Source organism: Emydura macquarii, unplaced genomic scaffold (assembly GCF_026122565.2).
Source record: "Emydura macquarii macquarii isolate MOO-44397 ecotype Brisbane River unplaced genomic scaffold, CSIRO-AGI_Emac_v2 contig_3671, whole genome shotgun sequence".
Taxonomy (NCBI): domain Eukaryota; kingdom Metazoa; phylum Chordata; order Testudines; family Chelidae; genus Emydura; species Emydura macquarii.
The window spans coordinates 7,209,403-7,227,523 of record NW_027133808.1 but is presented as its reverse complement, the minus strand read 5'-3'; the positions used below and the strand labels follow the sequence as shown (position 1 = coordinate 7,227,523).

Below are 18,121 nucleotides of genomic sequence, written 5' to 3'. Positions count from 1 at the left end.
AAGCATGTAATCCAAAAATGAAAGGGTGTTAAAAAGGTCAGACATGGTGTTGCTGAGTCCAAATGGCAAATCTTTTTCATTTGGCATTATGTGTAGATCTTGTAGAGTCCTTTCTATTATTAAAATATTTTGGACTTCTCTAAGTAAGATCTCTCCACATCAGTTAGGCAGCAAGCATCCAAGCAGTAAGGTGCAGAAATTCTAGTTCTAGGTGAAGTGTGTTGTCTTCGTCTTGAGTGATAAGACCAGAGAAAGGAGACAATGATATTGAAATCCAAACCAATAGTTTTAACTAGTCTTGGAACAGAAAGTCTGAGCCAAGCTGGTGCAGTTACAATCAACAACACTGCATCCTGCTTGAGTTTTCTCAATCTGTGGGTAGGCATCCATAAGGCAATGGGACTATGATATTAAGGAGGAATCTGATAGAGACCTGAGATTCTGTTCTCCTCCCTAGCACAAAATGCCACATTTTGTGTTTACTTCTGTGACAAAGAGGTCTCTGACCAGGTGACCCTGTTCTTGAAAAAATTGTTAATAACTGTATTCTTTATGCACCATTTGTGGTTGGAGGAAAAATTTCTGCTCAACTGATCAGCCCAAATGTTCATTAGGCCTTGAAGATTAGCAGCAGTTACAAACATTTGATGTACTATGGAGCACTCCTATAGTTAGATCACTTAACACAGAGGAGAGAATCTGGTCCCTCATGGCTTGTTTATATAAAACATTGGAATGGTGCTGTCCATCATCATCTGTATGTTCTTGCATCATATTAATGGTAAGAATGCTATATATGCCATACAAATTGCTCTGAACCTAGTTATGTGCAGAAGTGATTCATCCTTGGACCACAGACCCTAAGTCTGATGTTCAAGGTTCAATCTTGAGTGGACACATCCTTCATCAGGGTTAACATGAGTAGAAGACATGAAAATAGGAGAACAGCCTTGCATACATGATTCAGTTCCTTCCACCAGTGAAGAAAAGAATGGGAAATTTCTTATCTTATAATTTCCTTTCTGCTTCAGCATCTCCCACTATTCTGATACATTTGAGCTATCCCCCTCCTGCCCATGGTTTCTGGAGGTGGTTCAAAGCTACAGCATAGCTTGTGCCACCCATGCCACATTCTCCTGCTTGTTGCAGATGATTCATTCCAAAATTGTGAAAAAAACTCTTAGAAAATTATTAGTAACAATAATTTCAGAGAAAACTAATTAACTATGTACAATAGGCCATGCCTACATGGTAACTACCCAAAGAAAATGCTGACCTTTGGCTCTGAAGCCATCCAGGGTGGGTAGAATTGTGGAAGACACTGCTAGCAGAAAGAAAAATTATTGGATAAGAAATTTTCCATTCTGTAGCCCAGCATCTCCCACAATTCTGATATGTATGGGAACTAGAAAGCCATGAACAGGAGTAGGAAAGGATAAAAAAGTGACCAAAAAAACCCAGGAAACGACCCCATGACTACCCATTTTGAATTGCTCAAATGCCCAGGTTATGTCTGGACCACTGCCTGCAGCACCTTCCTGCCAAAGGAGGCCTCTGCAGAGATAGAAATTCCACCTTATAGTGTCTGATAGAGGCGTCAGTTAATGAAAATGTGGCTACTCTGTTGAACTCTGCAGTGGAAGCACAGACTCTTTTGGTCCATGAGGTTGCCATGGATTTTGTAGCATGCCCCTTGATTCCTTCTGGAACAAGTGTGCTAGAACGTGTGTACACCACAGCATTGCATAGCTTGATTTATCTACTAAGGGACACCTTGTATACTCTAAGCCCTTGGTACATCAGGATGAAAAGAAACGAGCAGGGAGCCAGTTCTTCTTGTACATTCTGTATACTTGATGTAAATCTTGAGTGCTCTTCTGACATCTACTATGTCACTGCTTCTTGGTCAGGTAGAATGTAGGAAGTCATAGGCTCAAAGAGATGGGTGGTTATTGCTTTCAAATACCAGTGGTAGGTTCCACTTAAGGAAAATTGGTCTGACTGCTGGTCTGGCCAGTCTGATTGCTCTGAGAAATCTGGACACCTGAGGGTTCTGCCAAAGAGCCTGAGGATCCTATGAGTACCACACTACTTAGGGTTGATATCTGGCTTGCTACAGCTGGGCTGAAGGCCTTATTCACACCTTCCTGAACGAAGCCCAGAGGGGTCAGAATCCCAGGAACCCTTGGATCTGCATTGTGCTCTTGGCACCATGAATTGAACTTAGTCCATATGGAGTAGACTTTCTAGTGTGGAAATTCTCCTGGATGAGAGCAAAGTCCTGATCACTTTGGAAGATAGGCTAAGTGAGGCTAACATTAACAATAGCCAGGCTGTCAGTTGAAGATGATCTATGTCTGGGAGAAGGAACAGGTCTTGGAAAAAAGATGTCTGTTCTCTTCAGAAACTGCAATAATTCTATCAGCTTCAATTCTATCAGATCAGAAAAATCGAGGTCTTTGTGGCTGTTATGGAGCTAGCACTGTCACCCTTGCTTCTTCCTTGCTTTTTTCCTAGGAGAGGGAAGGGTAGGAATGTGTATAGCAGGACTTGTGGCCATCTGTATAACTGAGCATCTGTTTCCTGGGCTTGAGGTCTGCTTTTGGATGAAGAATTTTGGCCATTTTGCATTCTTGCATTTGGCAAACAGGTCAACAGAGGAAAGAGTAAACATCTGAGAGATCAAAGTGAAGACTTTCTGGTTTAGGCATCACTCTGAGTAGTCAACTTTGCACCTGCTGAGCAAGTCTTCAGCTCTCCTTTAGTGCGTATCACCATTAGGGAAGGGAAAGTCTTGCCTGCCCATTGCATTGTCTCCATCGCTTCTGCACATAGAATATACTCCTTTTTCCTCCTTGGTTGTTTATGTATACAACCATGGCTGTCTGGTTAGACCAAGACATGATTGCCCTCTAGGAAGATGTGGAATCTCAGTACAGCTTCATGCTGTGGTTCCTTTCCCCAGAGCTCCAGATACCCTATGTTGTTCTGGATCCCAGAAGTGCTCCCCGTCCTTTCAAATTGGTATCTGTTGTGAAAACCTGTTGGCCCAGAAGGCATGGGGAAGACCCCTGTAGACATTCTCTAGGACTGTCCTTGATCTTAGGGGATCCAGTACCTGGTTGGGAACAAGTACCTGGTCTTGCATTCACTCCAGGGAATGGTCCCATACTTTCAGAAGAAAGGCTTGGAGATACTGGATAGAAGACCTTGCCCAGGTAGCCATGTATGCCCAATGGCTAGAGACACTGAGCTATGGCTGGCCTCATGCATTTGTCGAGTATGGATATCAAATCCTGATTCTTCTGGAATCTGCCTAGTGATGGGTAGATCTCAATCACCAAAGTGTCTATGTCCAGTCCCAGGTGAATTATATTTGTTGAAAGTACCAGAGAGCTTTTCCTAGTGTTATTGCAAAGCCATGCACTCGGAGGTGATCCAGGGCCTGGTTGTGGCACTGCATGATGCAGCCTGTGAACTGTGCCTTGCTGTGACTACAGCCAACTACTTGCGGCTCTGGTAAAGAAGGTGGATAAGAAGGAAGAGTCTTTGACATACTAAAGATTTTGTTGATTTGGAGTAAAATTCATCTAGGTTTCCTTGGAAGCTTTGGCTCCTGATAACCTGGCAGGGGGGAGGGTGGTAACAGTCCCTTCTTGGACACCATTGGTGTTGGTAGCACCCAATGGATTCCTTTGCTGGCTTTGACAGAGAGCTGAGTACTCTCTGCAGTCTCAGCTACTAATTTCTCTAACATTTCCCCCAATAACTCCCACTTGTAAATTTGGATGCACAAGATATCTGTTTAGGATGACTGATGACTATTCATGGATGTAACAGGACATCCTTGTAGCCATCAAGTTGGAATCCACTGCTCATCACAAATCACATTAAGGGTTTGACCAATACAGGTCCCAAGATGTCTCACTCCAAGCAAGAATCACACCCCTAGAAGATGAACTGCTTATTTACAACAAAGTAAATTTTTACTAAATGCATTAAAAACCTTTGGTCTGAACAGCTACCGCTGAGGATTTGAAATTGCTGTGCAATGTGTAATCACTCGTATATTCTATGGGGTCTTGGAAGGAAGTCCCTTTCTGAAGATGTGACTCTGTCTTTAACTGATGGAGCTACTGCTGCACCAACCTTAGAAGTCCCAAAATTTATGAAATTTCATTACATAAACATTTTACTTTAACTAAGTGTCCTCATTTAGATCCTATGATGCCCTCAAAGGAGGCATCAACAGGAAAACATGTATCATAATAATGCTTGAAAGGAAAAATATTTTATTAACGTTAAAAAGTTCCTTGTAGGCCACTGACTGATATCCCATTGTGGAAAAGTTCTATAGGGTTGTTGGTTTCATTTTTGTTTTTTTAATGTGTAGTTTTTCCCCTTCCTGTTGACAGTGGGGAGATTGTACACTATTCATCCTGGTCTGGGAGCAACACATCAGAGGAATGGTACCAGTACACATACCTTGATTGTGAAAACAGCTTGTTAGCTGTTCCTTGGAGCCTGAAAGACAATCCAGTCAAGCCACACCACAGCATTCTTATCAACCATGTTCAAGACATGAAGACCTCCAGGAAGTTGAGTCATTTCGCAGTCCTCAACAATGTGTGTCATAGTTTGTAGCTGCCCATTGACATAGTGGACTGTCTGTAAAACACTACTGAAATTCCACTGCAGCACAAATCCATGTCCAGTATGAAACTGGTTCAGAAGGCTCCACTGTCTTCACGGTAAATCAAACCCGGGTGGATGCTGACTGGGGTCTTAGACAAGGTAATTATCCATCACTTTCTCTGTGAACCATGAAGCTTGCCATGTGTCCTCTCTCGTAAATCCCTCACCCGGTAAACTTATCCACAACGGGCGATGTGAGGGCAGATGACCATGCAGTGGATTAAACAATTCTTTAATTAACAGTAGATGTGGCATATCATGCAATTTTGTCAGGAGCTTTGCTATGCTTCCCTCTCTGTGAACAATGGATGGAGAAATATTGCAGAGAACTGGTAACTATACTAGAGGAATAGATTTATGGGTATGGCTGATGATCAGAAGGCACAATTCTCATTCTGCTGCTTCTTGAAGTCTAAACCCCTTCCCCTGGCAGAGCTAGGGGTCCTTGGGCTGATAACCCTACAGGCACAATTTCCATTGGGCTGCAGTCTGAGGCAGGGCTGCAGGGCAGGGAGGAACAGGCTTCTCTGCATGCCCACACCTGTTGCAGGATGGGGAAGGAGCCATGAGCATCGTATAGAACATTGTGAAGGAGCCTCTCCGTATGAGATAAACCGCAGCAAACACTCACTCAAGAGGAGAAGACAAAGGAGAAGGGGTTTAACCCGATTTTCACCACACTCATTAATAAGAGTAATCACTGCCTTCGGAAGGATACACTTGCTTTTGCCTTTTTAGGAACCGGAGACTCTGGGGTTTGCAGGACTTACCCTGGACCGTCATGAGAATCCTCTGATTCATGGTGCAAGGAAGGGGAGCTATGTAGGAGCCCTGCTTCTCTCCCCAGATTCTAGAACCTTCTATGGGCAGACCAGAAGCCCAGAAAGGGTCTTGTCCTTATGATCCTTTGTTGCCCCAGGACTTACCTCCCTGGGTTGGCTGGATGAAGTCCTCCTCTTCCTCAGAGCCTCTCCCTATTATACTCTGTCTCCTGGTCAGGTTTCCTGTGGTGAAGTCATGGCTACTTGGGAGAGGTTGGGGCCCCAACATGCTAAATCAGAGTCCCGTGCTCTGGCAGACATGGGATTGGCTAGCTGGGTACAGGCTAGACATTTTTATATTCTACCAAGACTGAGGAAACTACCTCATATACAGAGCACCTTTTGGATTTTGCCTGGTGTTTGTGCGGCTCTTCTGCCATGTCTGAAAGGAGGAATGGGAACCTGGTGGGGAGACACTGTAACAGAGGCTCCAGGTGGCTGCAACCACTGTGCAACTCAGATCCCAGACCAGGAGGCGGCGAGACAACTTGATAACAAATAAAAACCCTTTAATTGCCTGAAAAACGGCGAAAAATAAGAAATCTAAAAAAAAAAAAAAAAAAAAACCAAGGGGGGGGTCGGAGGAAAGCAAACCACAACTTGACTGCTGCTGTGGAAGCAGAAGATCTGGCCACAAGCAGAAGAAGGGGGTGTCGCTAGCGCAAGTTGTGATACAGTTTGCAGAACTTCAGAAACTGCAGACAGGAGGGGAATAGCCCACATGTATAAGAATTGTGGGACACGCTGGACTGCAGAAAGGACATATTGAGTAATCATCACCCATGTGCCAACATGATGTCTTTTTAGCATGAAAATGGATTTCAGCCAGCCTTGCATACAGTGAAGATGAAGTCTGACTTGAGGACAGATAATATACATGATGCCATGTGTCCCAGAACTCTGAAGCATCATCTTCCTGATGTATGAGGACTGTTCAATAATTGATTATGATGTGTCATTGTCTCCAATTTGGACTAAGATAAATAAACTGATGCTACATAGGGTCCAGCAGAGCACCTATGCAGTCCATCTTTTGTAATGGGATCAGCTGAAATTTTTCCTGGTTTACTCTAAGCCCTAAATTGGTGAGCAGCAGGAGAATGAATGTTTTCACAGACTTGCTGGTGAGAGGAATGCTGAATCAGCCAATCATGGTGGTAAGAATAAACTAAAATATTTTGCTTTCTTAGAAATGCTGTGACAATGGCCAGACATTTTGTAAATGTTCGTGGGGCTGTTGACACTCCAAATGAATTCTATATTGGAAATGTTGAGATCCAACTATAAAACTCAAGTATTTCCTGTCTGGGGGGGGGGTGGATGAGAAGGGGTGAATGGAAATAAATATCCTGGAGGTTGAGAGCTGTGAACCAAATTTTGTGGATCTAGGAAAGGAATTATTGAGACCACAGTTACTGTGCTGAATTTTAGTCTTCAAATGCATATATTAAATCTATTGAGATTCAGAATAACCCTCCAATCTCTTGTTTTTTGGAATAAGAAAGAAATGAGACTAAAAGCCCTTTCCTCTGAACTGAGGAGGACCTCTTCTATGACTCTGAAAGACAACAAAGAATGAATTTCTTGTTGTAGAATATTCTTATGAAAGGGTTCCCTGAAAAGGGACCAGGATTGTAGGTTGCAGGTAGGGAACTAAATAAAGTAATCAGTCTAGATAATCTCAACGACAGATTGGGTCTGCTGAAATATTGTTCCAGGTTTCCCAATAATAAATGAAACGTGCCCCAAAGGAGTAAGGGAAGAAAAAAGATCCATAACTGTTGGTTTGAAGTTCTCAACATGACCATCAAACTAGCTGCCTATTGGCTGGCAAGGGTCATGAAAAAGTAGGCCTGAAGGCAACACTGTTTCTTCTTAGCAGGTTCAGAAGACTTTAGATAGGCATAGTGAAAGGACAGATGGCTGCCTTCAGTGAGATTGTCTGTTGTTGTTGTTTCTTTCATCTGAGAAGGCAGAGCCCCAACAACTTTAAAATTGCATTAGAGTCTTCTAGGGTGGGTAAGGTGTTATTGTTTTAAAGCTCAATAACACTAATCGCTCAATAGTGTTTTGAATCTCATGCAGGACACCTGAAGATTGTAGCCAAGACACTCACCTCATTGTTACAGCAGTTGCCACTAAACATACTGCAATGTCTGCTGTGTCTATTGCAGCTTGTAGAGGGGTTCTGGAGACTAGTTGTCCATCATTAATCAGAGATTGCAATTATTTTCTGGACTTCTGTGGTACTACATCAAGGACCCTGTTCGAGCAGAGGTTGACATATTTTGCAAGAGCTTGATAATCTGAGATTCTCATTTGAAGACTGGTTGAGGAATAAGCTCTTCCTTCCTAGTAAGTCCAGTCACTTGAACTCCTTTTACTTTGTTGTAAACATGAGGCTTAGTTGTTCAGTATGCTTGTGATTACAAGAGAAGTGGATGCACAGAGAAATAGTCAAATTCTATGAGACCTGGGATAATGGGACCTGGTATCTCTTTCTTTATGATATAGCAGGTATAGTGGCCAGTAAAGTATGTAATATGTACAGAAGCTTGTGAGACTTTCCACTCACCACTTCCACCTGGATCTTTAGTGTCTCTACTAACCTCTTCAGATGCTCCTGAGATGTCTTGTAATCATCTGGGGGTGATGATGAAGACAGTCAGACAAAGAAGAAGACAGAGTACAACAGGAGTGATGAGACTGTCCTTTCTCAGATGTGTGGATTTGCTGCTAAGAGGAAAAACTTAAGGGATGTGTTCTGCATGAGATGTGGAAGACTCAACTGGAGAAAGTGACTGTGGTCTAGAATGTGTATATGTAAACGAAGGACAGCATGAAGCCCAATATGGCCATGAATATAGATGAGATGCAAATTGCACAGGAGACCAAGGAAGTGACATCAGGATGAGTGTGTATTTCTGTGTTCCCTTTCCCAATGATAATGAGCTTGAGCCCTAGTGTCTATCAAAGTGGTTCTTAATTTTCTTTGGCTCAAGAGCCACAGATATAATTTTTACAACCCAGAAGGGCCACCAGTAGCTCTTCCCCCATCCTCCCCGTCCCAGCTGCAGCAGGGAAGCCCTGTGCGCTCCACCTGGGTCCTTAGGCAGTGGCTCCCTTCTGCTGCCAGGGGAATGGGAGATCAATGCTCCCCTCTTTCTGGCTCCAGCAGGGACCCCAGTGCCTAGGGACACAGGCAGAGCGCTTTGCTGTTACAACCAGGGGGAGGGGAGTGCTGATCTCCCGTCCCTTTGGCTGCAACAAAGAGCCTGCACCGGTCTTGTAGCCCCGAGGCAATGTGCTCCACCTGGGTCCTTAGGCAGTGGCTCCCTTCTGCAGCCAGCAGGAGGGGAGCAGCAGGCCACTTTGAAAGACCCCGTGGGCCGTGGAATGGGAACCACTGCTCTATCAGATGAAAAGCAGGCTGGAGAATATGATGGGGAACCCTTTCTAATCTCATTTGAGGAAGATAAGGAAAAAGTAGTCCTCTCCCATATGGGGAGCTGAATTAATAGGAATCCCTGTGTTGGGATACCATTAAAAGAAACTAAACAGAGGCTCTAAAATTAAGATGCTCCTCAAAATGCAACACAAGAAAATTTCTAATGACTATTTTGGTAATGATTCACAAACAAAATTGGACTTTGAATGAAAAAGGCCTTTAAAAATCCGTGTTTAAAGAACATTAGAAATGTTGACAGAAACAGATCATCATGTTTTCCATAACTTCCTCCCAACCCCACAAAACAGATTAAAGGGGTATGTAGATATACACATACAGAATATAATATTAAGATATAAAAATGAAGGATTGCTAATGGTAAGATTGAGAGCTTTGATAGCTATATTTTAATGATTTGTAACTAAGGATAGAGAATGAGTTTAGATGAAGTAGCATGTAGGCCAAGGCCTTGCTGGCATAAGTGTGATTTTGCCAATTCTTCTTTTACATAGAATTGATGATCTGCTTAAAGTGATGTTATTGCTGAGAGAACAAAGGTAAAATGTTATGCTGGAAGTTTTGAAGTCAAAACACACAAACACAAAAACAAGAAGCAGCCTTCCACTGGGAAAACCCAGGAGAGGGTGACAAAACAACATGGCACAAAATCTGAAAAATAGCACAAAACACACAACTTGGATAAACTGAAGCTTGTGCAGGAATAATGTATGGGTTACATAAAAAAAGCAAATGTGTGATGTGCTAAAAGCTGATTGGAGGAAAGTTAAGTAATCTAGAATTTGGAAATGTGTAGAAGACCTAAGAGAACAATGCCCAAATTGGAGAAACACCCAACCAGAAATAGAAGGGTGGAACTGAAGGACCACATCATGAAATCAGAGGAGGCAACAAACATCATCGAAGGTGGAATTACTTCCTGGTGCCCTCGAATGAGGTAAGTTGGGTCCATTTACTTATTTCGTCTTGTCTGCTATTACTGTCTAGCATAAATATACATTCAGATACTATAAGTGTCAATAATTCTGTCTGAAATTGTATAATAAAGGGGAAAATTGATTAAGGATAGATTGGGTGGACTTGTGACACAGCTCCCCAGTACACCCCCCAACACCAGAATCCCTTAACACACCTGAAGAAATTCCCAATATTGATCCTTTAGCAAATCCAAGTACTGATAAAAGGATTCTAACAGACTGTGCTAGCAATGGAGATTCAGAGAAATCCATGCTGTAAATGTTGGTGCCTATGTGGTCAGTACTGAATGCTCCAATTCACAAGTCTTCAGTGCTAAATGATGAGGTACAGAAAATGTTGGTACCAACAAGGTTGGTGCTGAGCTTGCCTGCAGTATGGTCAGTGCTGAGATTTTTAAGGCTCGCCTAGTTTGCAGCGAGCTGAGGTGTGAAGAGGACTAGATCAAAGAGCACTAACTGTTAATGCACATTCACAAGGTCCACACAGAGAGTTAGTCTGTGACAGTCTAGTATGGGGTAGATACACACCCCAGCTTGCCGCAAACTAATTATTCATGTAGACAAGACCCTAGTGATACTACTATAGCGTTTGTATGGCTGCTTGCAGGAAGCTACTCTTTCAACAGTACCAACGCATGTGTACCGAACTGTTTTAGGGCAACAGAGGGATCATGTTTATGCTTAAGCTATCCTTAGTGGTAATTTTCTGAGGAACACCTCTCAATGCCAACTGGTAAGGGGGTTACAAAAATATCCTAAAGTCTGTCTTAAGGCAGAGTTGACAAAAAGGTTTATGTCAGACAAAGCATGTTTATTCATCTGTCTCTTGGTCCGAGTCATTTACATACAAAGCCGGGAGGAGATGTGAAGTCAGCAGGAAGGCAGCATACCAGACAATAAACTACAGGAGGTTGTCCTGACTCTGAGGTACAAAACAATAAACTTTGGGGAATATAAAAGACATCCCTTTATCCTGCACCTAGGAAGTAATCCAGCAGTGCAATTACATTAATGAAAATGGGATCACAACCAGGCTTGGTTGAAATGCTCCAAAGGACAGTTGAGTGAGAAAATTAATTAAATTGGATGTTAGCCTGTTAAATTTAGTCTCTAGGAATTGTTATTATTTTGTTTTATATGTAACCTACAAAATTCATCCTAAACTAAATCCTACTACAAATACTAACTACAGACAAAATTTACAATGGAAAAAACTAGCTAAAATAAGGATGCTGCTAATTATTCTCTCTCTCAGACTATGCTGTAGTTAGAAGGAACAGAGATGGTTGGTCCTGCTTCACCCCTTCTACGTCCTCAGGTGGGCAAATAGGGTGCAGGCATGAGTCAATGGGCACTGCTGTTCAAAAGACTCCACTCTCTGGTGCTGGGGTCACATGTGCACTAAGAGTGGAATATATATATACACAATTACTTGTTGAGCTTTTAAATTTTTCTTATCTTTTGTTAATAAATCTCTTCTATTGCAAAAGAAATGACAAAGATGGAAAGACACCAGTTAAAGAAGGCACAAGGCTAATGCATTTATATTATTGTCTACAGTATGGAACCAGCTTTCTCAAGTTCTCACAGGGATTACATGAGTAAATATTGAAGGATGGATCAATTGTGTCCTTACATTAATGGCAATTAGCTAGGAGGGTTTGTGCACGTCTAAGGGGCAGTTAGGGGAAGTAGATGAGCAAGAACAGTTAATGTATAGTTAACTTGCACAGTACATATAGTTCTACTGTACGCAATTCTGTAAAGTCAACGCATTGCATGAATAAGTACTGTATTTTGTTAGGTTAGCTGACCAGTTTCTTTGATGCTTGAACTGTGGGAAATTGAAAAATGACATGTCAAAAATATTCTGCATCTTGTATAATTCAAAATTTAAAAGCAGCATATTTAAAAAGGCAAATATACAAAACTGTTTTCAATTAAAGCAGTCTTACATGAACTGACTTCAACCTGATTAAGTCTTACCATTGTCTACAGAAATTCCAAGCACACTTGATATCTTTCTTACACTGAAAACACAGAAAAAGTCACTTCATTATTGGAAGATTTTTCACATCCACACAAACTAAATCATGGACTTTAAATTCCTCATAGAAATTTTAAAATTATATTTTTCATCAAGAGATGTCAGAACATGGAGACATGATCAACTAAGTGCATATTATATAAAAAGTATAATCTACATGTTTAATGGGTCGTAAGTGGGTAAAAATAAAACTTTCAATAAAATCAAACCATATAGCTCAAAAGCAAGAAATAAATTCTTTCAGGATGAGCACCACACAATTTAAGTGTTTGTAATTTAAATCAATCCCAGATTAAAATAATTGAGAATTTATTAGTTATGTAATATTTTATGTACCACTTTAAAACATGTAATGCTATAGTTAGCCACGGTCCACATTATGTCATCACTCAGTACTGATTGCTCTGCCACAAAGTGGGAACAAACCAGTGAATTAATTCCACCTAATTGTTTGATCTGAAACAATAATAAAGTCCATGAAGAGCTCTGGTGTGGGTCTGGGACCTGCCTCTGGTGTTGTGGTAATGGATGAGGATGACAACTGTTATGGTGTAATGAAACTTACTGTGGTTAAAAGTGAGAGAGTTATCCAGGCTGCTCAGTTGTTGCAATCTGGCATGCATCATTCCTGTTCTGTTACGGGAAACAGGCAATGTCTGAGATTTTCGATCATGAACTATGGGTCCCAACCCCTCCTGGTTCCTGCAAGATGGGTGAAATGGGATAGAAGCAAAAGTTAGACATGTCAAACTGCAGCAAGACAGGGAGAGTTAGTTAAGCAACTACAGCATAAAAAGTACTAAAGTATGAACTATAATTCAGCCTATTTGTTGTTTTATGTTAGCTAAAACAAAAATAGGCATTTAAAAAAATATAGTGTCAAATTCTTAATTAGAAAACCTCAATGAGTGAAAATAAAAGCACCCAAACTGTAGCTCTTGAAATATTTAATTTACTTCAAAGCTTTTAGCAATGTTAATCTTAGATTATAACTCATTTAGGTGATATTCTGACAAAAATCAGAACTGAAAAATGCACTAATTTATTTTTATTATATAAGTTTTGGGGAAAAGCTAGGAAGAGGTGCAGTGGTAAAACTGGAAAGCACACATGCAATAAGAGCAGATATTAACTTCGACACTAACACCTGTATCTTACCCAAGCAGGAAGGGAGAAGAGCCATACACTTTGTTAAAACTTGTCAGCAATCAAGTGAAGAAAACAGAAAAGCGATTTGTGTTAGCAATCAGTACAGAGAAACTTCCTATTGTGTACCACCACCAGAGCTGATGAGAAATGAAAACTAGTGCTGGAATTACATATCTCCTTGTTCCCTTAACTAAGAGGTCTCACTCACTTAGTGTTATTCTGTGCAGTTTAAGAGAATATGCATTTACTGTGATACAATATGCTTTGGTGTGACATCAATGTTACATATTTAAAAGCTACATTGTTTGTGAAACAGCAATAAACCCACAGACCACCAGAGACTTCTATGGTTTTAACAGTTCGGTGCTTGTTAACATGTGATTATCAAGTGATAATCAAGATCAAGTGATAATTCAATATAATGGAAATGTGGCATGGTATTCTCTATTCAGTCAAAATGTTACAATCCTCTAATTTCATCACAAGTCAATTTAATGCATTTTATAATTAAAAATTTTACTTTTATAGTTATTTTTAAGACTGGAGATTCTTAAGTATGTTAAAGCACAAAGCAGTATAATCATAGCTAAAGCTACAATCTAAATTGAGAAACAGCTATAGATCCATTTTGTCACTGATTTTTTCTGACGTGTTAAAAAAAATATTTTTGGGAGGGGGAGAAGAGAAAGAGACATTGACAAGCTTCTTGTAAGTCCCCAAAATAGCATTCATGTAATAGGTTGGATGAGTATTTCACATTTAAATTAGGATGAAAGTTTATTATTTTCTTTTTATAAGAAACAAATTCCCATATCATTAAGTTTGAAAAAGTTTAGTTTAAAATCTTTCTGATTTGTAGTATGTGCTGTAACTCTTTGGTCCTTCAATTTCCAGTGTTAACTGCTAGTATAGTAGCCTGCATTTAGCCACTGACATTGGGGAAATATAAACGCCAGCACTGTTGGTGAAATCCTGACTCCATTAACATCAATGGCAAAATTCCCATTGACTTCAGTACGGTCAGGATTTCAACCCACAAGTTTAATGATATCACAGTGGCGCCAAAATCATGGTGGTGGATGCAGTATGAAAGACTAAACAGAACAGGTTAACTAACTTACTTCTTTGTTATAACAACTGTTACTCTACACTTTATTTGAGATTTATGCAAATGTGGAAGAAATACTCAAGTATACTGTACAGTTTATGGGCCAGATTCTGACCTCAGATACATGCATTAAACTCCCATTGACTTCCCACTTTTTAACAGACTTCAATGTGAGTGTCACACATGCCTCTGATGGTCGAACTTAGCTCTATGAACTGAAAACTATAAACCTAGAAAACAGAAAAAAATTGTAAAATGGCAACTTACGAAACATATTGCAATAATCAATGTGACTATAGATCTATGCCATACCTCATTTAGATCTATCCTGTCTTTGAAATGTACAATATTATAATTTAAATTTAGTAAAAATACTAGGTAGTAGTGCTTCGAAGAGGATTCAATCAAGACAGTTTCAATGCTTGTCATTATTCAAAATGTGTAATCACAAACTAATATTTGCTACCTCATGAGCATCATTTTTAGAAATAACCCTATTTTTCAAAATATATATATGTCTCTCAAAAGTAAATACCAATTAAATTAATTTCATATAAGCATATTTTGGTATATATATTTCTAATATTCTTAAGCAGCAATAATATTTTCAGATAGCATTCAAAAAAGTGTTGTGCATTCAATTACTCACCTTCAAATTGGTAGGCATCACTGAGTAATAATTTATTTTATAAGAAGTTTTTAATAAACAAGAACTCAATGGATAGTGTACATACTATTTTAATTCTCTCATAGCATAACACCGTAAATTTCAATTCTACACAGTACCTGGCTATGTATCGTTTTCCCATGTACTGGAACTGATGCAAGCACACTCTGCAGAGAACAAATTAGGAATCATTATAACAACATTTAAAAATGGTTTAAATAAAAGTTTATTACAATTATTTAACTATTATTTCTGCATGTCAGTCCTTCTAAGCTCTTTCCCCACAGACCCTTCGGGAAAAAACTCCATTTTAATTGCTCCTGTCCTTAAAGCAGAGCCCTGAAACCTGACCTGAACCTGATGGCTCGGGTTCAGGTCAGGTCAGCAAACAAACTGACTCTCCTGGGCTCAGGTCAGGTTGCCTTTGTTAACCTTCTCCTGACCATGGGGTCGACATGGTGGCAGATGTGTGCCCCTCTGCTGCCATGAAGAGAGTGTGCTGAGGAGTTGCAGTTCCTCTTACTCTGCAGTATACACAGAGCAGCAGGGGGTGGCAGAGGCAGGAGTGGGGCACAGAGCATGCCGAGCTCCCATCACCTGGAATCAAAGCAAAGAGCGCAATATCTTCGCTGGCCCAAGTTAGAATTTCTAATAATGACAAATGGGGAACATCAAGGATGAAAAACAAAAACCAAAGGAAATTATATTCATTGCTGCTTTTTAAACATTGTACCCTAAATAGACTTTATTATTTAGTATTTATATGGTAGTAGTGTTTAGCTGTACCTATCACAAGCAGGGCCCCATTGTATGAGATGATGTCTATACACATGCAAAGTTACAGTCTCTTCCCCAGTGAGCTTACAGTCTAAGAAAAGTGACTTGCAGATGACACGGGGAGAGTAACATAACTAAATGTATACAATTTTATATATAATTTTATTTTTAAATTGTTATTAAAAACTAATATGTCAACAATTCCTATCTGCTTCTTCACTTAGCCATCGTTAATTGGTTCATTTTTTAAAGATTCTGGGGCAGTGGTGAGTCTTGAAAGAGGAAGCTGTTTTTCAGGTTTGATTATAGCTAATGATAACTATCCATCTTAAAAGGCTTGGATTTTTGGTTCAAACCAGCATCTTGGTTTTAAGATGTTTATTGTATGCACGCAGACTTTCTTGAAATTTTGCAATACTACCTTGTTTTAGGTCAAGCAAGAAATACTGTGAGAACAGCCTGTACATGTGGATGTTCCTGCTTTTGGATGAAACAAGGATATATACGGATAAATCAGAAAAAAATTGCAAATGAGAATTTAAGTAAAAACATTTTCAAACTTCAAGAAAATAGTTCAGGTGAATGCTTATATTTGCTCTTATTTTACTTGACCCAGTTGGCACATATCTTGTTATAAGTTATGTCATTTCCATTAATATACAGGACACTTTAAAAGCAACTGTCCATCTTGCTCTCTTAAAACTACTTTGATTTGCTCATTAGAAAACTGCAAATCTGCACCGAAAGCTGGTGTGCAGGTTTATTTGTCATGGCAACAGACATCAGGAAGATGTTACCAGCAATATGTAAGGAGCCAGCCAGGCCCCAGTTAGTAGGAGCAGTTACAGAGGCAGCCAAATCAGGGACTGCTACGTTTGGTAGGAGGTGATAAAAAAAGGGCCCAACCAGGGTCACCCTTTGGACCCAGAAGCATTCAGGTGAGACCCCTCACTCTGGGGAAACTAGGACCCAGGTTGTGCCACTATTCCACCCATATGACCTTGCAGGGAAAAACTGCAGGGAGGAACCAGCTAGAGACGCTAGCTGGTAAGAGCAGAAGCACGGACCTTCGGACATTCACAGAATTTTTTAAAGTTCAGACTGGGCTTTCTGATTGGCTGCTTGCTCCAATCCTTTCCCTCAGAGTCTCTTCACCTCAGCTTCATTCCATACCTGCTCTTTTTCTTTCCTGTTCCTCTCACTCCTTGAACCTTCCATGTCCCCTATCCCTTCACTTTTCTTGGCATTTAACGTATCCTCTCCTAACTAACTCCTCCTCTGAAAAAAAATCCTAGACTATGACATTTGCCATCACCCCATTGTTCACTCTGCTTGTGTGTTATACCTCTTTCCACAGTCCTGTGCCTGTCTTGTTTATTTGGACTGTACCATCTTTGGGGCAGGGACTATCTACTAATCTGTGTTTGTAAAGTGCCTAGTATAATGAAGCCTCATTCTTGGGGGGGGGGGTGTGGTGTGTGTGTGTGTGTGTGTGTGTGTGTGTGTGTGTGTGTGTCCGTGTCCTTAGGCACCACCATAATAAACAAGATTAATATCATAAGGGAAGTGCAATTAGCAATGTGGGAGGTGGGCACAGGGTGTGTGCCATGTTCTCCCCCAGTTCAAGGGGAGTATGGAATCATCCCCAACACTAAGTAAATTAATACCCTGTATAATGGCTAGGGAACTATGTCCCTTCTCCTAATTGCTCCTCTTATACTACAGTTGGGATGGAGGGTTCAGGGAACCTCCTTTGATAATGAGATCAGCATGATCTTTGAGATCCTTTGAGATCAGCATGAGCATTTACTCATAATATAATCCTTAGCTTTATATTAAGTGGCTGTTGGCACAGCACTTCATTGAGAGGCCTTCAACTGCAGAACTCATTTTCTCTGCTAGTTCAACAGTCAACATCTGTTAACTTCCAGAAACTGCTTGACAAGCTCACCTATTTGATCAGGTTTGTGTCTGAGGGTATGTCCTAAAATTTGAGATAACTTTTTTTTGTGGAAGGAAGGGTGGGTTGTTTGACTCCCAATATTAACATTGTGCCAAATATAGGGAAGTTACTTACCTTGTTGTAACTGGAATTCTTCAAGATGTGTGGCTCTTATCGGTATTCCACTGTGGAGAATTCTTGGCGTGCACATCATTGGTCCATGCCTGCGTACCTGCTCTCTTAGTGCTTTGAACCGAAATTATAAGGGCTGGGGTGGAGCAGCTGCTTCTCCAGCCCCTTTTCTACTGCAAATTCAGACATGATCCAAAGCAGAGGGGAAAGAGAGCCCATAGTGGAATGCAGATAGGGATCACACATCTTGAAGAACTCCAGTTTCAATGAGGTAAGTAACCTCTCTTTCTTATTCAAGTGCTAGTCCCTATGTATATTTTATTATTGGTGCATGACAAGC

General features: G+C 40.6%; 1 protein-coding gene across 7 annotated transcripts in view; it reads right to left on the bottom strand.

The window, feature by feature from the left end:
- DOCK9 (dedicator of cytokinesis 9) overlaps window positions 1-18,121 on the bottom strand; it is a 339,621-nt gene that overhangs the window by 75,489 nt on the left and 246,011 nt on the right. For 3 of the 7 annotated variants that reach the window (XM_067536846.1, XM_067536847.1, XM_067536850.1), the window contains 2 exons: window positions 15,050-15,097; window positions 12,572-12,708 (listed from right to left, as the gene is read on the bottom strand). In XM_067536846.1, coding sequence (XP_067392947.1) covers window positions 12,572-12,708; window positions 15,050-15,097 — 185 coding nt within the window. Of the gene's footprint in view, window positions 1-11,453; window positions 11,794-11,835; window positions 11,990-12,571; window positions 12,709-15,049; window positions 15,098-18,121 lie in introns of those variants that run through there. The other 4 variants (XM_067536848.1, XM_067536849.1, XM_067536852.1 and 1 more) reach the window with 3 other exon arrangements.